The following is a 20,440-nucleotide window of genomic DNA, read 5'->3' as shown; positions in this document are numbered from 1 at the left end:
GCGCTTCACAGTGGCAACAACAAGGACAACAAAGGCAACATTGGGCCTTTACAGAGCGACATATGCGACATATATTCTATCAACAAAAAATCAATCAAAAAGTCAGTGAATAAATACATATACGTACATATGTATGCATGCGTCTTTGTATGTATGTATGCATGCATGCATGTACATATGCATGTATGCATACACATATGCATGTATCCATGCATGCATGTATGTACGTGCGCATGTGTGCCGGCATGCATGTATGTATGTGATTATGTGTGTATGTATGTGTGTTACATACTTATGAATTCTTCCATGAATGTATGTATTTTTACATGTCTATAAATAAGCATCTAAGCATGTTTGTATGAATGCATGTATTTATCATGCATATGTCTAGCCACATGTACAGTAAACTCTTGGACAGTTAACACTGCGAAAATTATTGTCCGCTACAGAGGGATCCGCCTAATAGAGAGGAAATTGATGCTGCCAAATTTATACAATTTTTTAAACTTATATTCATCTATCCAACTTGTACATCATATTACATTTACTTTTAAGATTATTTATCAAACGAAAATATTATTTTATAATATGCACATACATTTTTTTGTTTCTCACCCAAAAGACCACATGTACACATATACATGTGTGTGTGTATGTGTGTGTGTGTGTTTGTGTGTGTGAGTGTGTGTGTGTGTGTGTGCTATAGCGTCTGTTAGTCAGGCCAAGCACATGTGCATTCTAAATGAGTGCACAGTTATAGCCCACATTATAAAAAATGCAAAATTTTAATCGAAATATAGTGTAACGACTACAACGAACAATTGCAACAACAAAGTGCACCAACAGCAAAAATAGAATCCAATGCACCGCGCACAATATACCACATTCAAAGTCCTATTAGCGATGCAGCAAAACAGATAACCATATACGCTGAAATATAAATGCGGTCACAGCACACGCACACAAACGAGTGCAGAACGGGGTAGAGGCCAGAAGCCACAAAGCTAAAAGCCAATTGCACTGCTGGAGGACTTTGGGCCAAGTGACTGCCCCCCATTTCCTTGTCCCATCCCCTCCCACGCATTCTCAAACGCGCCTGAGCCGAACCGCGGGCAGCACAAATCGTAACGTGAAAAGCCACGCTGCAGTGTTTTCCCATTTGACCATTTTTCATTTAACTTAATTGGCAAAACATTGAGGTGTGCAATCTAAACTAAAAGAAAAACAATAACAAGAACATTGTAGTTCAGTGTGCTCGACTACAAAATCACCTGCACACTTCAGTCTATATAATATATTGGACCACGTTTATAATTCTTCAAATCATAAAATATAATATCGAAATGCAACTGAAGTCATCCATTTCATGTAAAATAACTTATGTTTTTATTCACTCTTCATCAAATATACAAAAAAATGTTCCAAATTTTTTGAGGGTATTTTGGGGAGAAAATCATCTAAATCTTTGTACATTATGTGAGAGCTTATACATAAAAATTTGTGTATATAAGCTTAAGTCTTAAAATTGATTTTTATCGATGTTTTGAAAATAACATAAAATGTCTACAAAAAATGAAATAAACCTATTTTGCGTATGTTATTGGGGAATATATATTTCAAACACAAATCGATCCAGATAGTCGTCCTGATCAAGAATAGAGGGTCGGATATGCCACCTTCTGCCTATTACACAAACCCATTATACCCTTTATCACATTTTTAATGGGTTCAGAATATTACAAGTAAGACTGATCTTGACGGGCATAACCGACTAGAAGATACTTTGCAGCCAGCGCAAGCCGTTCTAACAAACATTCTCGCTTTCTCATTTACGAATTTGCCTCTTCTTTCCATGGAACCACATTATTTGTGATAATGGTAACTTGATGAAGTTAGATGTTTACAATTCAAACCTCCTGAAATTTCCAAGGCTTATTTAAAGCCCAAAAGAATTGGGCTTATGTATATACATTTACCGGTTTATGCAGATGTAAAAGGCGATATTTCTATAGAAAGAATATTATCCATTACTGTCTCGATCTTGAGACAAGCTTTTCAATACAGACAAGCTTTGCAACCTTTAAAATTTAACTCAACTTCTTCAGTTATAGACAAACAGGATACTTCCTTTTACAGTGTACACAGGGTATTAAAAGCAACTTTAATAATTGGCCAAATGGAAATTTTTCTTGCCGAGCTTGGTTTAAATACTAATTGCCGCCTTGCTGGATTTGCAAATGTCAAGATGTTTAACGCTTAGCGTGTGGCTTCTCGTACATTGCTCCGTCCAGCTGCCACGTAATTAAGCCCGGTCATGACTAATTATGATTGGCAAAACGCCACCAAAAATATGCATAATATATCCACCGAGCCTTATAAAATATGAACACCCGATTGTATATAAGAGCAAAGCCTAGCGTGAATGAGCCATGAAATTATATTTTACCACTCTGATTAGACATGGATCATATATATTATCAAAGAATAATAATTAAGCACAGAGAGCAGAAATTAAGGGGAGTACTAAGGTCTAGTACTCTAGTAACCTAGCTCCAAGCTGCTATTCAATATATTTTAACTTCCTATACATATACAAACAAGTAAGAGGTTCTAGTCGGGAGCTCCCGACTAGGGGATACCCTGAGCCCTCTTTTTCCAACATCAAATGCATATATATATTCTATTTTAGAAGCTATATGTCAAGGTTAGTGACTCTAGCTTTTATTATTTACCAAAATATGCTTATTAGATTGAAGAACGCTTCTCCTTTTTCTTACATACATTGTCACAAAACCGGAATACCTTTTTGTCAGAGTATGACAAATATATTGTTAAGGAGAGCTCCAAATCTTTTTATGACAATAATATAAATACGGAACTGGAATGCTTTAAAATGTTATAGAACCGAACGAAATGTTATAGAATCGTACATAAATATTGCACTCTAAGCTCTTAAATTGAGCATAACTTTTAGCCCAACTGTTATTAAGTATTAATAACTATTTTTTAACTACTTTAGAAGCAAACTTAGCGAGAGCTAGAGCGAGAGCGAGAGAGTGAGAGCGCGATTAACGCGGAACACAGTTTGAAAGCTTCTGGATATCAGCTGAGATTGATAGATTCTGATCTTATTTTTCTAATCTTTTCCGTCAAATAATTCACCTATCTGAGTGTCTTTTGTTTTGTTGTTTTCATCGTTTTGGCAAAACCGTTGCATATTTTATAAAGATAAGCGGAGAGTCGAGCGCTTGAGCTCTGATTAACGAGTAGAGAAATCGTGACAAATTGCAAATTATTATGCATTTCTCACATGTGGGCCGCCCTTCAGTTAGTTGTTGCAATTCGTAGAGCAACGTTCGTCTCTCGGTTCCGTTTCAGTATTAAATGCTTAACAAATTTCACGCTTAAATGGTGCAAAAATCATGGAATCTGCCCAATGTGGGCAGCTTGGAGCCGGGCCCGGCCGGTGCACGGTGTCGCCTCTTGGGCTCGGTGCGTCTCACCTACACGCTGTGCGCCTTTCTCACCAATGTCCTGCACATGGGCATGCGCAATATGCTTGGCCTGATCATATTACGCATGGTGAAGGCGCATCCGGAGGATGCACTGCTTCAGGCTGCTGCTTCCCATAAGTTGGACAATATTACTGTCACGCCCAACTGTGGCAGCGGCGTGTGGCAGCAACACAGTTACGATGTCGTCCAGGCAAGTTTGGCTGGCATTTGATTGTCGTAACTCTGACACTTGTTCGATTTCCAGTCGGGCGATCTACCCTGGAGCCGCAGCCAGGCGCTTACATTTCCCGGCGTATTTTACTATGGCTACGTTATTGCCCTGCCACTGGCTGGACATCTAACCGATCGCTTTGGTGGCAAAATGCTGTTTATTAACTCGCTGACGCTGCAAGCCTTGGCATACATTGTGCTACCCTCGATGGCTTATTATAGCTATGCCGCTGCTGTCACTACTTTGGTACTTTCCGGCATTTTTGCGGTAAGCCATAAATACTATATAAAAATGTGCGTCCTGATTGATCGACTGATTGATTAGAGCTAGGAAACTTTGAAGTATTGCACTTGCATCTGTAGAAAATTTCTGGAAGACCAAATAACAAACAACACGTTTTCGTAACCAGCCGATTCGACTCTAATTAATTTTCAAAGATTTTTATAAAAAAAGATTTGAGACGTGTTCTGTACTTTCTCGCAATGGACAAGCCTTTCGTGCGAAGTTTCGGGCTCAAGCTCGATTTTAAAGAATTTTTGGGAAAAAAGATACAATTGAAATGTTTCACAATTTTCACAAAATCCATCCATCCGGGTGATTCGGGCTAAAACTATTATCAAATGGGGCGATGTTTCAAATTTAATTCATTAATTCTTTTTGAAAAAGCGATCAAGGTGGAAGTGTGGCGTCTTTAATTTGAAGTTTCTTTCTTCTATTTGTTAAGCTTTCATCATGCACAGGGCACACGCACGACAAAGCTTCGAAAGCTTAAAGCTCTTGAGCGCAACACACGCATACTTGCCTTAACATCCACTAATACATATGCATTGCTTTATATCCAACATCGTAGGGCTGTGGCACGCCGCCTTTGTATCAGCTGTTCGTTACCTGGGCACATCCCACGGAGCGCACCTCGATGCTCTCCTTCGCCTATAGCGGCCTGATTGTGGGCTCAATTGGCATATACCCGCTGGCCAGTTACCTTAGCGATTTTGGCTGGACAGTACCATTCTATGTGCTTGGCAGTGTCTCCATGCTGTATGGCCTTAGTTGTAATTGGCTTATTTATAATAGCTTGGAACAGCATCCACGGCTGACAGCTGAAGAGCGTGAGTATTTGCAGCAGTTTGCGCAAAAGCCACAGGTGAGTAGTTGATGATTGACTGATTGAACGATTGACCTATATTATCTGTTTTCTTGCAGCATTTACGCATACCCTGGCGTTCGCTGTTGACCTCTTTGCCTGTCTATGCTTTTGTTCTTACCCATGTCTTCCACAATTACACCTTTCTGGTATTATCGCTAGTAATGCCACGATTCATGCGTGAGGCCATGCAGTTCAATCTGAGGGAGGTGAGTAATAAGAATCTAAGGCTCAAAAGCTACACAACTTTACTCACAAATTAAACTTTAGGTTCACTTTAAGCATCTGTAACTTAAACCTTTTGATACTTATCTTACTTACAGATTGGACTACTATCTTCGGCACCTTTTATCGGCTCCCTGCTTTCGAAAGTAATATGCGTTTTCAGTTGTTCTTATTTAGAGAGACGATTGTTTGCCAATCTCAGCTGCCTGCGTCGAGTTTTATACACTGTCTGTAAGCATATAACAAGCAGAATTTGATTGATGCTTTGGTCAAATTATTAATTAAAAATATGTATAACGGGTATAATGTATTTTTGCAAATGTATGTAACAGACAGAAGCATCTCCGGCTCCATATAACGTATATATATTCCTGATCAGAATCAATAGTCAACTCGATCGAGCCATGTCCGTCCGCCCGTATGAAATTTTGAATGTTTTTGATAATTTACCCCGTTTCCAATTGATCGATGAAAGCCAATATCGAAATCCTGTTTTTTTTTTTGGGCAAATCTCGTAAATCTCTCTTATAATTATAAGATCTAGATACACCAAATGTTACGAGTAGCTTCTTGGGTATAAATTATTTAAATATCTTTCGATTTGTAACCGTTGCCATATTTTCTTTTATCAAAATAGGTTCCGGTGTAACAATAATTTTAATTGGTATCATTATAATTGCGAGCTGTGAGCAAAAGACACTCGTTTTTCTTATCTTTGTGCTGTTGGGATCTACCACGGATATGGGCTTTAGTGGCGGCTACTGGCCTACATTATTGTACTTTGCGCCTTCTTTTGCTGGTCTGATCTCAGGTCTGGCCAACTGCCTTGGCCACATGTCCGGATTTGTGGCTCCCCATGTCATAGCCAAATTTGTGCATACCGTAAGTCCCTACCACATAGACATTTAATCCCATAGTGATATTTTATAAATATTTTTCAGGGTATCAAGTCCGAGTGGAATTATGTCTTACTAACGCTGATCCTTTTTAATGCACTGGCTATAATTGTGTTTGGCCTTTTCAGTAGCACAGCGTTACAGCCATGGGATCCTCGTAGCCAGACTTCGACATCTCCAACAAATGCCAACAATTCTACTCGAGAAACGCCAAATTAGAAATATCCCCCAGACATAATCAATAATTTATTGTACATATTTTTTAATCCGTCCATTGTTTTGTGTTTTTAGCGTATATTTACAATTCAATTTGGTCCTTGTGCTTAACTTTCTCTTTTTCACATTTTATTTTTGTCACTACAAATTTTACCTTAAAATAGAATAAAAAGCGTTGTGCGCGTCAGTATAAAAAACAACAATAACCTCGGATCAATAATTGTAAATTACTTTTGTTGTTATGTTTAAAAAAAGAATATCTGATAAAAATTGTGAAAGTCCTTAAAGCTTTCTGATAGTATCAGCAGTATATCATGTGGAATAACCCCCATTACTGAATGTACCTGGACGCCTGCAGTATGTAAATATATATCTTTGAACATATTTAATTAGAGGTATTAAGAGTCTTATATTGATTGCAGTTATATTTTTTTTCGATCCCTTCTAAGTGTTTAGCCAAACAATCCAAGGAAATATTTACAAAATAATTTATAAGGATTTTACTACAATATTACTTTTTTTTCGCTGAACCTTCTCTTTCATTTGTATACGCAAAATTATTTGAATTGCGCGCTTTGTATTGTGAGTCAAAAAAAATCGATTAACCAGGCAACATTTGACAGATAACCATAAGCTCACGACATATCGATTCTATAAAGTGTTGCTAAAATAACTATCGATGTAGTCGACTAAATCCAAACAGCTGTACAAAATTAATCGTCTGTCAGTTTTTGTTTTATAAATCATTTTCGATTCGTTTGCTTGACGTTCATGGACGTGTTTCCGCACACAGCATTTGAATTGGTTTCGCAATAGAAAAATTTGCGTGTTTTCTATCTGGATGCAACAATAAATTGTCAGTGTCTCCCTTTATACTTTTGCAATACAAAATTCTCAGTGGAAGATCAACAAACAGAACATAGACTTCAATTTGGCAGCTCTTCAAGTAAAATTGCAAAGTGAGTACAAAAAATGAATCAACTCTTGCGCCCAAAAAAAAGCAACAACCATCAGTTGCTTTAACTATTTAGTTAATTTTTATAAATACACTGTTTTGCGTGCATCGAAAGGCGGAAACATAAGGCAGGTGGTGCAGCTAAACGTTTCCTGATTTGTAATTGCGGGCTTTTTAGCATTTCCTCAAACTGAATGCTTCTTGACAAATCAATAAACGCTAAAATGTCGACGCCGTCGTGCGATGACGTTTGCCCGGTTAGGCTGCCATTTAGATTTAGACCCTGGGTAGAGTATTTTATGCTACGTGCTATTGTTTATAACCAGATTTTTGTTGGCGACGTAATTACAAACAAAAAGAAAATAAAGCATGAATATTAATTCTTTTGTCGAATGTTTTAAGCTCTTCGAAACACTTGTTACCTTGAGTGTACCGTGTTGTTTTAACTGCTTGCGCCGAGTTGAGGGAGGTTCATTCAGTCGTGTGTATGAGTGCGTGTGTGTGTGTGTGTGTGTGTATGCATATGTATTTAGTATATAAAAAGTGATCGTTTAAAATTATATGCCCACAAGCCATATACATATATGCATGCATGTGTCTGTTGAGTTCATGAAGCAAATACATTTTAATTTTTTCGCAATATGGCAACTGTAGCAAAAGCAACACTTGCATATGTATGTGTGAGCGTGCATATGTGTGTTGTGCTTGTGCTTATGTGCGGGGCCGCACGTTCACACATATGTACATTGTCTCTCGCACTCTCGCACACAGCGAGCTATTTGTTTGGCGCTTTAAAAAAAAAACGAACTACACCCATGAATAAAGCAACGCGATGTCCGAGCCGATCCGTATAAATGTACATACATACATGTATGTATTTGTTGTCTTATTGCGTTTTGCATAAATTCAAGACGACGTCATAGTCAAATTTATTTTTAGTTTTCTTTTTTTTTGTTAGTTGTTTGTGTTCACGTCCCAAACAGGTGATAACGGCGTACAAATAAACCATTAAATATATTATGCTGATATACACACAAATACCACTCAATAATACTTTGATACCGCTTATCAAAAATACATGTGTATATGTGTTATACATATGTACATGTATACCAGTTGTTTATAAACAATTGCCTTTGGTGCGTTGTGTGCGTGCTTTTCTTCACTTGTGCTTAGTCATTCTGTTTTATTTTAAAAATATTTTATGCATTGCGACGACCCCACAGCGCAAAAAAACCTACTTCGCTCACATAAACGAAAAAATTGCGCAAAAAGAAAAGAGAAAATGTTCGTTTACTTGTTGCGTTTTTATATATACAAACATAAATATGTTAGGCACATACATGCATTTGTATTTAAATTCGCTTAAGTGTTGCGGTTTTTTCTTTTGTTTATCTAAACTGAACGATTGTTAAATGTGTCAAACCGGTTTCGAGAAGAACGACGCAACAGCTTCTTGCCGGTACAAAACAAGCGTACATACACACGGTCATCATACATACATGCATGCAAGGTACATTATCTTATATACATATACATATGTATGTATATAGACAGTTGCAGTTTAACAAGTAATAATTCTTGTTGTTTTTTTAAAATACTAGAAACGTTTTCAAAAGTTACTTAATCTTTTTGAATAGATTCCATATGGAGGTTGAGCTATTATTTTTGCCGCTACTGTAAATATATAAGCACAGGTGCGTAAAAGACCAAAAAGCAAATGTAAAAGCAAGCAGTAGGATGTGTATGTACGTCGTATGTATATACATATGTATATTTCTGACCGAGTTGGCTACATTGTGATTATATACAAAAATAAACGCTGATAATAAAAATTCAATTCAATTTTTCCCGTCACTTAAAATGAACGAAAAACGGCCTTTCTATGCGATTTTCATGATTTTCATTTTTCCTATAATATATTTGACTCCTTCTCTTTTCGGTTCAATTGTAGAGCTCTTAGTTTACATCTGTAGTCCCAGTATCGCCCTCTTTACATCACTCTCTCAAAATCTCTAGCAATCCGTCAATCTTTACTACTCTCCGATATTTTAATTATTATAAGTTCAGGGTACCCCGTAGTCGAGAACTTGATCCGCGCTTTTACTGTCTTTCAAGAGCAATAATTCTTGATTCTCTTTGCAGCACTACCATGTTGTTAAAAGTACCATCTGTTGATTGGACGGATCAAATAGTTTACGTGGTGGACGACGACGAATCACTGTCTGACTTTGACGATGAGCCAGATTTCTCAGAATATATGTGGATGGAGAACGAGGAGGAATTCGACAAGAACGTAAGTCTTACAAAACTTAGACAATATAGTAAAGTTGGAGTATTGATAAATTCCTATGGCATCGGCAGGAATTGCAACGTCTGGAGGAAGAGGAAATTATGCAAGAGTGCTTTGAGGCCATGATCGAGGATGAGCTTGAAGAGCAAATCAATGAATGGGAAAAGGCAAAGTATGAAAAAAGGCGATAAAAATGAATACATTAGATAATTGAAAATAAACGCTATTTCCTCTATTTGCAGAACGGAAGAACAAAATACAGCCCTATCTGCGCTACCAAAGAGTCAATGTAATGTTGAGAAATCTGTACTAAATCCTATGGCTGACGAATTTGTACCACTCTGCCATCAAATGGATTTTATAGCCTCGTAAGCCCGGCCCCAATAGTCTGAACTATATAACCTCACACATCAGCGCTTTCAGATAAGTGTCTGAAAAGTGACATACCGAGGATATTCCAAAATCCCATGCAATACCTTGATAAACGTTTATATATGATATTCACCTCCCATGTCTTACCAAAAAAAAAAACAAAAAAAAATCAAGCCATTTTTCAAACAGGCAACATGTCAAAAAGTAAAAAAGAATATATAAAACAATATTGAAGAAATCTACGCGCACATACACACACACGTTATGATATGTACATTAATCAACTCAACCGAAATGCAAACGAATACCATAAACAAAAAAAAAACTTAAATTCATACAACCAAAAAAAAAAAAAAAACAACAAAAATGAAAAAGAATCAGAAAAAAAAATACAATATATATACATAAACAAGTAAAAATGGAGTAAAGCCCGTTAACTTAGAATACTACGAGCATCAAATTTCGCGTTTAACAAGAAGAAAATGTTTGCTATCTCGAGCCAATTATAGACGTGTCGTGCTTAAGCTAGTGAAACTTTCGTATAAACATACAAACAAATGACTTTTTTACACAAAACTAACTGTGAATTGCAACATCTATTTAGAAACCTAAAATTATGATATATATAAATTTCCAGCTAAAGCAAATGTAACAACTACAAGACTCAATTGTGTTTGAATACCAACCCGAATATTTAGCCGCCACTTTGATTAATTGAAATTCTTTTTAAAGACTTTAATTGTAATTAATTTAATGCAAAAGCCCACGACCTAAACTCGCTTTAAGTTTATTGTTTATTGGCCTCTACTTTTTGTTTTTTCATTAAATAATTGTTAACTCGTTATACGTTCTGTCTATGTTACAAAATAGCGACTTTACCTCCCTTTAACTCGCATACTATTAATTTGCAGTTGTAAATAAGTAACAAATCTTTAAAAAAAAATATGTACTAAGATAATTTGATGTACGTACTAATGTTTAATGACATACATACATATATACGTATATACATGTGTATATGTATATCTAGTATTAATCTAATGCGCTGCAATACATATTTTTTTCGTAAAAGTTTAAGTCTAAATTAATTTTTGTCAATTTGCACTAAACGCAAATGCATAAAAAGTACACAAATTTAATTGAAATTCTACTTTTACTTCTGTTTTCGGATGTAGAAATAAATAGTTTTTGATTAGTTATAGATAGTAAGGACAGCATTAAAAAGATCTTATTTACGTTATGTGTGATATAAAGATAAAAAAACCAATCAAAAAAAATATAAAAAACTATTTTTAAAATCCAAATAAAAAGAAGTATTATACCATAATGTTTAATTTTATTTTGAAAAATCTAATGGTGTGAATGATGCCTCAAATACACATATTTATTTATAAGGATAATTAGGAAAATAACAATTTGAACTTACAACCGTATTGGCTGTTAGTATAAAGGCACGTCGAATTTCTAATACCCTCGTAGACATTTGCCTTACGGCTTTGCAGATATATTATGGACTAGTGAGGCTTTCAAACGCAAAGTATGATAAAAAAAAATATATGCTTCATGTATAATATAGAAGTACGATCTTGATAATTAATAGTTAAAGTCGGTGTTTTTCATACAAAAAACCAAATTTCCGATCTATCGTTCCCATGGCAGCTATATGAAATTCTGAAATTGGAAAACGATAGCTTCTAAACTGATGGTCTAGTTTGCATGGAAACAGACAGGAGTATAGACACCATATCATACTAAATCACTGTTGATGCTGATTTATAATAAATATACATGTACTTTATGGGGTCAGACACACTTCATGATATATACCCTACACAACGTTATAGAAAACCCGTACGAAATAAAACCGCTATTTTCAACACTAAACTCGATTGTACACAATCTGGCAACGCCCAAACAGGCCGTGCACAAATTAGTGCAATTTAAAACGATAATTATCGAAAAGCAGTCGATAAAACATTGCTGATAGCAAACATGGCGTCGTCGCCAATTTCTGGTTGATTTTGTTGTTAAAGCGAGTGCAGAAAATTTTGCAATAAATTGTGTGAAATGTGAAATATTTTGAGTGCAATCAATCAGCGCGCATTGTAGCAACAAGCAGCAGAGTAAGGCAGGCAAAAGAGATGGCTGCGGCTGCTGCAGCAGTGCCAGCTGCGAACACAACTGCGACAACAACACCTGCAAATGCACCTGCAATCGCGTCAAGCGCTAGCTCGGCGCAATTTCGTGAAATACATAAGAATACGTGGTTAAAACGACTGACGGCCGATGGCAAAAAGTTAACCGTAGGTCCCAAGGTAAACAGTTAAATGATTTATCCTGCAGGTTGATAATCAATTGCCTTGCAGAAATCGGAGTGCAGCTGGGTGGTATTTTGCGTACACGATGACACCGAAGCACTGCTGGAGGGTTATGCAGAGCCACGGCAAGCGGCAGCCCATATGCCTGAATGGGCCGTATCGCTGCGGGACACGCTGCACATATCACACGCCCTCATACCCAATTCCCATGAGTTTGAATTTGTTGTAACGCTCAGCAATGAGGTGTTGCGCTTTCATGCCGTTTCATGGTAAGTTGCGCTCAACGCTCAGCTGCAATTGCGTTAACAATATTTGATTGGCCTATCGCAGGGAGATTATGCAAGAATGGGTGGAAACGTTGCGGGCCAAGTTGCGCGAAATGAAAATTCTATCGCCACGTGAAAACCTATACACAAAGTTACCTGAAGTGCGCGCTCCATTGCTGCCCACACGCGATCCAACATCACCGTTGCCAGCACCACCGCCAGTACCGGCGGCCATAGTGCCAGGCGTGGAGCGTATTCCGGCTCATCAGCATCAATCGGCAGCCGCCAATGAACAGATATCCCGAACCGCACCCACTGTGGCGCCGGCACCAGTCATAGAAGCTGTCGGAACAACAACACCAACAGCAGTAGTGCCGCCGCCACCGCCACCCCCAACAACGGCCATGTCTAATACCCTAACACAACATTTGCTCAATATGCTCTCAGATCCGATTAGCACGTACAGCGAACAAATTAACGAAACAGCGACGGCAGCTGTCGCCGAGGAACAGGAGGACGCTCAACAGCCCCATGCAATTGCAACTGAACTGCCAAGCGAAGCTGCGGCTGATTTAAATCTGTCCGATGAAGAGTTTCTAACGCCCATTCTGCGAAATGGTGTACGCTTGGATGTAGCTGCTGCATCTACGCAGCGCATATCAGCGGGTAAGTGCCTGTGCTTAATCATAGCTCTACATCAACAATTTAACAATATTTACAAATATCTTTTTTTTGCAGATCAAATCTTAAATTTCGACCAACTGAATCAATGCGAACGTTTAATACCCAGGTAAATGTGGAAAACCCATTACAACCCCTCAGCTAGCTCATCGTGGCGTTCTTGCAAGAACTTGAGCACCGCCCGCTCTGCATGCTTGTCGCCTTTGTAGCTGTCCAGAAAGAGTTTTCGCAGCATCATCAGATCACGCATGGCGACTAGAGACAGCTCTTCTATCCGCGTTGCCTCCTGCATTTGGAGCACCTTTTTGTAGCGTTTGCTCACCTTGGCACGCATTTCATCGTATGCCCTGCCGACCTGATATTGTATTGATAGGCGCGTATAGTAGTCCATGTGGGCGTGCAGTATCCGTCCCAACTGCTTATCCAGCTGCTCAAAATGCGCCCGATCATGTTGATCTTCACACAGAACAGAGAAAAGCGTCACAAAATAATGTATCGGCTGTGCGAAAGTTGGCTCCACAAACAGTTTCAGAGCCGTTAAGGCTGAACAGGCAAATATATGCTTCATATAACCAATCTCCTTGCCATACATATTATTTTGATTGCGCAGCGTCTCGGCTTTGGCGTGAAAGCTCTGGCGACGTTGCAGCAAACTCTCTTTTTCCAACTGCAACACCTGCAGCTCACCAGACATTGTTGCATTTTGCTCGGCCAACAACTTATTGGCATTCGCCAGACGTTGCAGCACATCCTCTCTGCAGCTAATGCCTGAGGAATGTATACTAATAGGCGAACTATACTCCATGCTGCAGAAACTATTGCAGTCATCATCATCATCAACACTTTCCCTTGTATGGTGCAATGCAATGCTCATCTGATGCAGCGTCCTCAGATCCCGATGGCAGCTGCGCGCATCGGTGAATGGATAGCTCAGTGTGTTCTGATCGTTGAGCTGCTTGTGCAACAACAGCAACATACAGTTGCGCGCAAACTTCTCCTCGGGCGTGGCATGCTGAAATATCTTGAACCAGCGTGCGCATGTGGACATAATAACACTATTGCGAGGCAACCTTTCCACTATCTGCGTCACGCTGCCCACCTGCTTGACGAATAGCTCGTCTAGCTTTTCATCTGTTAAAGCAAATTGTTCAGTCATTTTTTTAAATATATTATATGTATTGTTTTGAACTGACTTTCGGCAACTATAATATAAGCCTGTCCAAATATTGTTAGTAGATATTTGTTAGGCGCAGCATTCTGTAAGCTTCATTTTCAAAAGATGTATTCATATATTTGCTGCTAACTCGAAGCAATTTAGGAGTGTTTGGATTAAGGTTAAATTTTTCATATTTTATATGAGTGAAATATCGCGCTATTATATCATATCAATATATGGGATCAATCGAACAAGAAATGAGTTTTTGTGCAGATAAATGTACGATTTTTCAAGATATATATACTCAACTCAGCAATTACTAGCTTTGTAATTCACCTGACTGATCTACAAGAGTATTAAATATTAAATTAATATTTATAAATATCCAATATCTAACTGCACGCTGGGAACTTGAATCCGAGTCCTCCTTAATGATTAAACTAGTCAAGTAACTTTTCTTCCAAGAAACATATTTATATTTATAATTTAAGGGTTATCAATAATACATTTTTCCTAAAAATGTTATTTTTACTTTCCTCCTTAGACCTCAAACATCACGTTCCATGTCGGCAGGCGCCGCTGACAAGTCCAAGAGGCCGCAACGTAAATCCCCGCAGCCCACAGTACAAGCGGCAGTCACTAACTCATCCGCAGTCGAGGAGAATGGGGATAATAATATAACAATTATACAAGTGTCCAACACAACAAATACTACTACTACGACCGAGGCGCAACCGCCTGAATTGCCGCCCAAAAACAAGATAATTGCGGATATATTTCGTTTTCCTGAGATCAATATAAAAGCCAAGACGAAAACACAGCAGCAACAACAGCAACAACAAAAGCCACAAAACGATTATAAAAGCAACGTACAAATAATTCCGTCCAATTCAAATACAATACAGGTGCTGAGCCAGCCGAGCAGCAGCAGCTGCAGCAATCCCTATACTATACCATTAAACCAGAATGCTTCCAATACGCCAACTCCAAATGCTTCCACGGCAGCGAATGCCAATGCTAATACCACAATGGTTCACGTGCTGCCCGATGGCGAGACAATTGCACCGCCACCAAAGCCCACAGCTACCACTGTGGCGGTCTACGGCACCTGCTATCCGATAGCCAGCGAGCCGCTTACGCCTAAGATGTCCAAGAAGATAATACTCAGCGCCAACAGCTCGGGTGTCACGCACATACGCATTAACAATGAACAGGCGCTGGACTCAAATGTGATTAGCGGCAATGTGCACTACGAGAAGGTTTTCCTCTCGTCGAGTATTCCCATCAGCAGCTGCAGCAGTAGCCCCAGTACAGCTGTTCGTGAACAACGCGCCACGAGTAGCCAAGTAGCCCAAGCCACAGTTCAAACTCCAAGCAATGCTGTTGTCAGCGCGGGAAACAGTCCCGCACTGCCACGTCGTGGCCTTGCCGTTGCCTCGCCTACACCGAACAGTGAGCGTGCCAGGCCACAACTAACGCGTGGCCTGACTGAGCTGGTCATTAGCTCGCGACCCAGTCGACGTGATTTCCATTACCTAAAGCTACTCAATACGCCGCTCAAAACGAAAACAACTGCAAAGGCCTCCAGCACCAATGCCAACAATAATATTGAGCAGGTTGCTGCTCACTGTACGTCCGGCACCAGCAATGGGACAAGGGATCCAACTAGCCATGTTGCCGCCAGCACCAACACGGACAGCATCGAGCAGCGCAGGCGCAGCTCCTCCACATCTGATGCGCAGGCGCCGCTACAACGTGGCGCCTCAGTCGCCCAACCCACGCAGTCAAGCAGTCAGCGTGGCGCTAACAACAATGAGTTTGTGCCTGGACGCAGTGCAGCAGGAACGGCTGCCTTTCGCATGCAATCTCCGCCACAGGCCACAGCACAGTCAAACAGCAGCAATAAGCGATTGACGCTACGCGAACAGCAGGTCATGCAGCTGCGCCGAGAGATCATGCATCCGGGTGGTGTCCGTCTGAATCTGCGACGCAAGGACTGCGTTGGCTCCATTGCCTGGGTGGATGCCTTCGGGGGCGTCTGGTATGTAGCTCTCATGGCCCCAAAATGAAAATAAAACTATAAATTTCATTTCGAATCATTTTCAGGATTGCCGGCTGGAAGCAAAAGGAACATCCGGTGCTCTACAATGCCCTGCACATTGGTGACCAGCTGCTCTCCATTGCGGGAGTTAGCATTAGCAGCGCCGCCGAGGCCAATAAAATAATACGCAATACCAACACGTTATTTGTGAGTATTATAGTGCGAATCTATACACCAGCTAGCAGTTGTTAAACCGCGAACACGCCCAACCTTAAAATACATGTATTTATTGTAGCGCTTACTTAGCCTGTTCACGTTATTCTTGACACTTTTACATATATTCTAGAAGGGGGCGTGCGTTTTTTTTTTTTTTTTTTATTTATGAAGCCTCTGTCGTTATGACCGACAATTAATAAGGCGTTTTAAATCGTTTAATCATATCCAAAAAGAAATTTATAAATTCTAAACAAGACTAATGCAACCGTTTTCTATAAGTCATTATTCCGTTCGAACTTTTTATTTGCAGGTCGAAGTGCTGCTGCGTCGCATACCTTTTGGTCGTGCCTATGCCATACGCCGAGATCGCGACAGTCAGTGCTTGGGACTGATACGTGATGGCAATACCTCGACCATAGTGGATGTGGTGCCCAACAGCTTGGCAGCCAGGCATGGATTACCGCCCAAGGTGACTAGCACACAAGCTTTCAATCATTTCTTAGCAATAATTCTATTAATTTATTTTGTACAGGCTCAGTCATGCGATGGCAGCACGCTGACCTTTTGGATACTCACGGAAATTAACGGTCGACCGTTAAATCTGTTCTTCAAGGATTTAGAAATACGCGATCGCCTGAATTCGGTGGGCAGGGATATATCGATATTGGTGCAACCGTCGGATTTGATAACCAAATTGAAGAAGCAACTGAAATCGTTGCGCGGCTACAAGGATTATCTAGTACAGTAAAATGTCGGCTACAGCCTCACTTCAAAAGTGGTCGGTTTTAAATAAGTACATATATATATATAGGGAGATATATAGCTATGTAGAAACTCGAAACTGTTATACTATGTTATACGTGTATATTTTTGTATAACACTGGGCCAGATAACCATTCCATTTTCCACATAAAAATGCATGTTTACTTAAACGAACGAAATGCTATATAGTCATCTTTTATATGTAGAGTAACATTATACTAAAATATATATACAAGCGAGCATGAACGGAAATGCATATACATATATTTTTGCAAATTTTATATAAGTAGTTTATATAGAAAACTATATAAATCGGTCACATTGAGAATATACACTTCATATTTGTTTGAATATTATAGAAACAAAATTATAAAAATTTACAACAAAAAAACTAAAAAAAAACTAAAAACAAAATGTAAACAATCACAAGTATTTATGCTAATTCGAATATTTTTCAAACATTTTATATTCGTAAATTGAATTGAATATACACATACCATATACACACGCGTATTATACAAAACTGTGCAACTTAGTATCCTTATGCAATATTAGAGTGCCTCTGATTTTGTTTGATATTTTTTAATATGTATTTTTTATTCGATTAGGTTTTTAATGGCAAAATGAAAAAAACATCTATGTAACTTTAAGATGTGATAAACTGAGTACTCAAATTTAGGCAATTTTTAAAAAGATATATTTGTAAATGCTTTTTAATTTGTTTTAGACATATATGTCCATATAATTTTTGTGTTAATATTTTGTCAGTATACAATTATTACATTATTACAACATACAAGTATAATATATTATTATGTAACTTTATTGCAAAAAGTTCATTAAAGCAATTCCATATGCATAAAACCTACTCGCAGACCGTATTGCGTTTAGCCTCATTAACATTCTGCTTCCAGATGCGAAAATTATATACGTTGCTATCCAATGTGGAGTAAATGAAGATTGGCATCGAATTGGTCATCACCCAAATATTGCCATCCTCATCGATCTGCAAGCATAATACATTTAATTTGTATTTAATTATAGATATTTAAATTACGATAGGTATTCTGACCGTTAAATCGCTGGGATAGATCATAGTTTTTTCGTTTGATGTCACGATACCATGGTTTGCCTCTGAGAACGGCTTGTTTGTGTTCCAACAGCCCACACCATTCATTTGTATTTCAGCATAGAAAATAACACCGGTCTTCGGATCGTAATCATGCATTGTGGATTGCTTTTTTGGGCCACGGCTGCCCAGCAAACGGAAATCGTTGCCATGATCGGAACGCGCCGCATTTGACTCCAGCTGCAGCACACGATTCGAGACAACAAACTCATTTTTGCTGGCCATCGCATGGAAGTAGACATCACGACTGCCATCCGGCTGCTGTGCACCCAATGTAGTGGAAAAGATGCCATCATCCCAGCGGAAGGACTGGCCGCCTATATTCAAATCGCCGGCCACAGGATCAAAGTTAAAGTAGTTGTGCGCAAAGGACCATATGCGATCTGTCGCCAGGTTATACACATACAGACGGCTATTGACCAGATCTGGAATATAGGCATAAGCCTGACCACACTCCTCAGCCGTTTCCATATCAATGGTCAGACTGGCCAGACCACGACCCGTCTCCACAATGCTTTCCGGTATATCAAAGCGTTTGATTAGGCGATCAGTTTTAAGATCCACTATCCAAATGCTGGGCCGTCTGATTTGCTGCCGATTATCTGGTTAGCGCAAAGAGCACAATTAAATATACGTTTGTTAGATTTAAATTTGGCCTAGTCTCACTTGGATACTCCAGCATGCCAGTGTCAATGAACCATAATCTCTGGCAAGCATCCACCGTGGTCCGGTAAACGGAGACCAAATTCTGCGCACTCTTATTAAACTGATTCAATTCGAAGTTGGGATACGCATAGAGCTTGGGACTGCTCTGTTTGCTATCACGACGCATGTCTATAAAATTCAAGGTCGACGGAATGCCCACACGTCGCCTGGGCATGGTGAGAAATAGGCGTCCTCGAAAGTGTGTCACGCCCATTGGCACATTGTTATAGGGTATGTATGGAGCGGCATCGCCATTATTGAAATCGCTGCGCGCGCTAAACCTCTCGGGTACATCACGCGAGGTGAACACCTCACGTTTTGCTCGCACAGATCTCTCCCGCCCATAACGACCTGGGAACACGACTGGCGCTGGTGGGGAAAACACCTCAAAATTAACATCAATACAACATTCAATGTGCTCATCAGTTTATTTAAATAAATTTTGTAAATAAAATAAAATAGCCGTTTCTATAGAAACTCTGAACTGTTGAACTTACAGCTTATGCTGATAAAGATACATGTATTGTATGCTGATTTACCTGACGGATCCGGGCGTCGGCTGTGTTGACCATCGCCACGATTGTAGAAATCCATTTGCTTCCATTTAAAGACCTCTATCATGCCATCTCCCTGCACAAAGGTTGGCACGAGCCACAATTGTACGCAAAGCAGAAACAACGTTCTTGACATCGTTTTTCTTTTATTCTGATTTTACGTAATTTCAGTCTATAAGCCGGAATTCGAGCTATCCGTGCCAACGTCTAAGCGACAACTGAGTAGACCGCTGGAAGCAGCAGTGTTTAGTGCTTTGAAATCAAACTGGGAGCATCGCAATTAATTGATAAGACATCATTGGCTGAGAATTGTGCACACAAGCCGGAAACCTGTTTTCTCATATGCTGCATACAAATAAATATAAAGGCAACGCGAATCGACAATAAATCGTGCCAAAATGCAGCGGGCTACTTAACTTATTTCAATATTTATTTAAGTCATGTTTCCGGCATTATTCAGCAAACTTTGAACGTTGAGCTCTTCAATCGTTTTTAGAAAGTTAAGAAAAAACCTTTAGTTGAGCCATATAACCTATACATATGTAATAAGATTTCAATTTATATATTCAAAGGTTCAAAAGGGCATATATTTCTTTAATTTCAATGCTAGCCACGGGGGATTAACATAAGCGCTCTCAGGCCCAGAACAATTTGTATTGCATACCTTTAGGCTGCAAATATTTGTATGATGTCGCGTAAATCTTGCAGAAGACCAAATACATTCAATCTGTAAGATAACACAACATAATAATAAATAAATATAGATGCTTGAGACCTCGATAAAA

At 39.1% G+C, this 20,440-nt stretch overlaps 5 protein-coding genes across 5 annotated transcripts; 3 read left to right on the top strand and 2 right to left on the bottom strand.

The window, feature by feature from the left end:
• The first annotated feature begins 3,161 nt into the window (after positions 1-3,161).
• LOC6632410 (sialin) lies at positions 3,162-6,408 on the top strand. Its single transcript, XM_002056170.4, has 7 exons — positions 3,162-3,705; positions 3,760-3,993; positions 4,577-4,870; positions 4,930-5,079; positions 5,194-5,326; positions 5,733-5,977; positions 6,037-6,408. The coding sequence occupies exons 1-7, from the start codon at positions 3,409-3,411 to the stop codon at positions 6,208-6,210; spliced, it is 1,527 nt and encodes a 508-aa protein (XP_002056206.1). The 5' UTR covers positions 3,162-3,408; the 3' UTR covers positions 6,211-6,408.
• A 543-nt stretch (positions 6,409-6,951) lies between these two features.
• Paip2 (polyA-binding protein interacting protein 2) lies at positions 6,952-10,204 on the top strand. The gene is made up of 4 exons (XM_002056169.4): positions 6,952-7,166; positions 9,308-9,458; positions 9,527-9,627; positions 9,698-10,204. Exons 2-4 carry the CDS (start codon positions 9,315-9,317, stop codon positions 9,825-9,827), a joined length of 375 nt encoding a protein of 124 aa, XP_002056205.1. The 5' UTR covers positions 6,952-7,166; positions 9,308-9,314; the 3' UTR covers positions 9,828-10,204.
• Positions 10,205-11,792: 1,588 nt separating this feature from the next.
• On the top strand, positions 11,793-17,513 carry LOC6632373 (streptococcal hemagglutinin). The gene is made up of 8 exons (XM_002056167.4): positions 11,793-12,142; positions 12,194-12,414; positions 12,476-13,077; positions 13,150-13,201; positions 14,793-16,289; positions 16,355-16,496; positions 16,816-16,974; positions 17,038-17,513. The coding sequence occupies exons 1-8, from the start codon at positions 11,969-11,971 to the stop codon at positions 17,251-17,253; spliced, it is 3,063 nt and encodes a 1,020-aa protein (XP_002056203.2). The 5' UTR covers positions 11,793-11,968; the 3' UTR covers positions 17,254-17,513.
• Positions 13,201-14,278, bottom strand: LOC6632374 (uncharacterized). The gene has a single exon (XM_002056168.4). It carries the CDS (start codon positions 14,246-14,248, stop codon positions 13,220-13,222), a length of 1,029 nt encoding a protein of 342 aa, XP_002056204.1. The 5' UTR covers positions 14,249-14,278; the 3' UTR covers positions 13,201-13,219.
• A 466-nt stretch (positions 17,514-17,979) lies between the features above and the next one.
• LOC6632372 (L-dopachrome tautomerase yellow-f2) lies at positions 17,980-19,880 on the bottom strand. Its single transcript, XM_002056166.4, has 4 exons — positions 19,641-19,880; positions 19,063-19,470; positions 18,340-18,998; positions 17,980-18,273 (listed from the first exon to the last, which is right to left on the bottom strand). Exons 1-4 carry the CDS (start codon positions 19,789-19,791, stop codon positions 18,133-18,135), a joined length of 1,359 nt encoding a protein of 452 aa, XP_002056202.1. The 5' UTR covers positions 19,792-19,880; the 3' UTR covers positions 17,980-18,132.
• Between the last annotated feature and the right edge of the window lie 560 nt (positions 19,881-20,440).

The sequence above is a fragment of the Drosophila virilis genome, chromosome 2 (genome assembly GCF_030788295.1).
Source record: "Drosophila virilis strain 15010-1051.87 chromosome 2, Dvir_AGI_RSII-ME, whole genome shotgun sequence".
NCBI classification, from domain to species: domain Eukaryota; kingdom Metazoa; phylum Arthropoda; class Insecta; order Diptera; family Drosophilidae; genus Drosophila; species Drosophila virilis.
The sequence above is the reverse complement of the archived record's forward strand: the minus strand, read 5'-3'. Positions and strand labels throughout refer to the sequence as shown.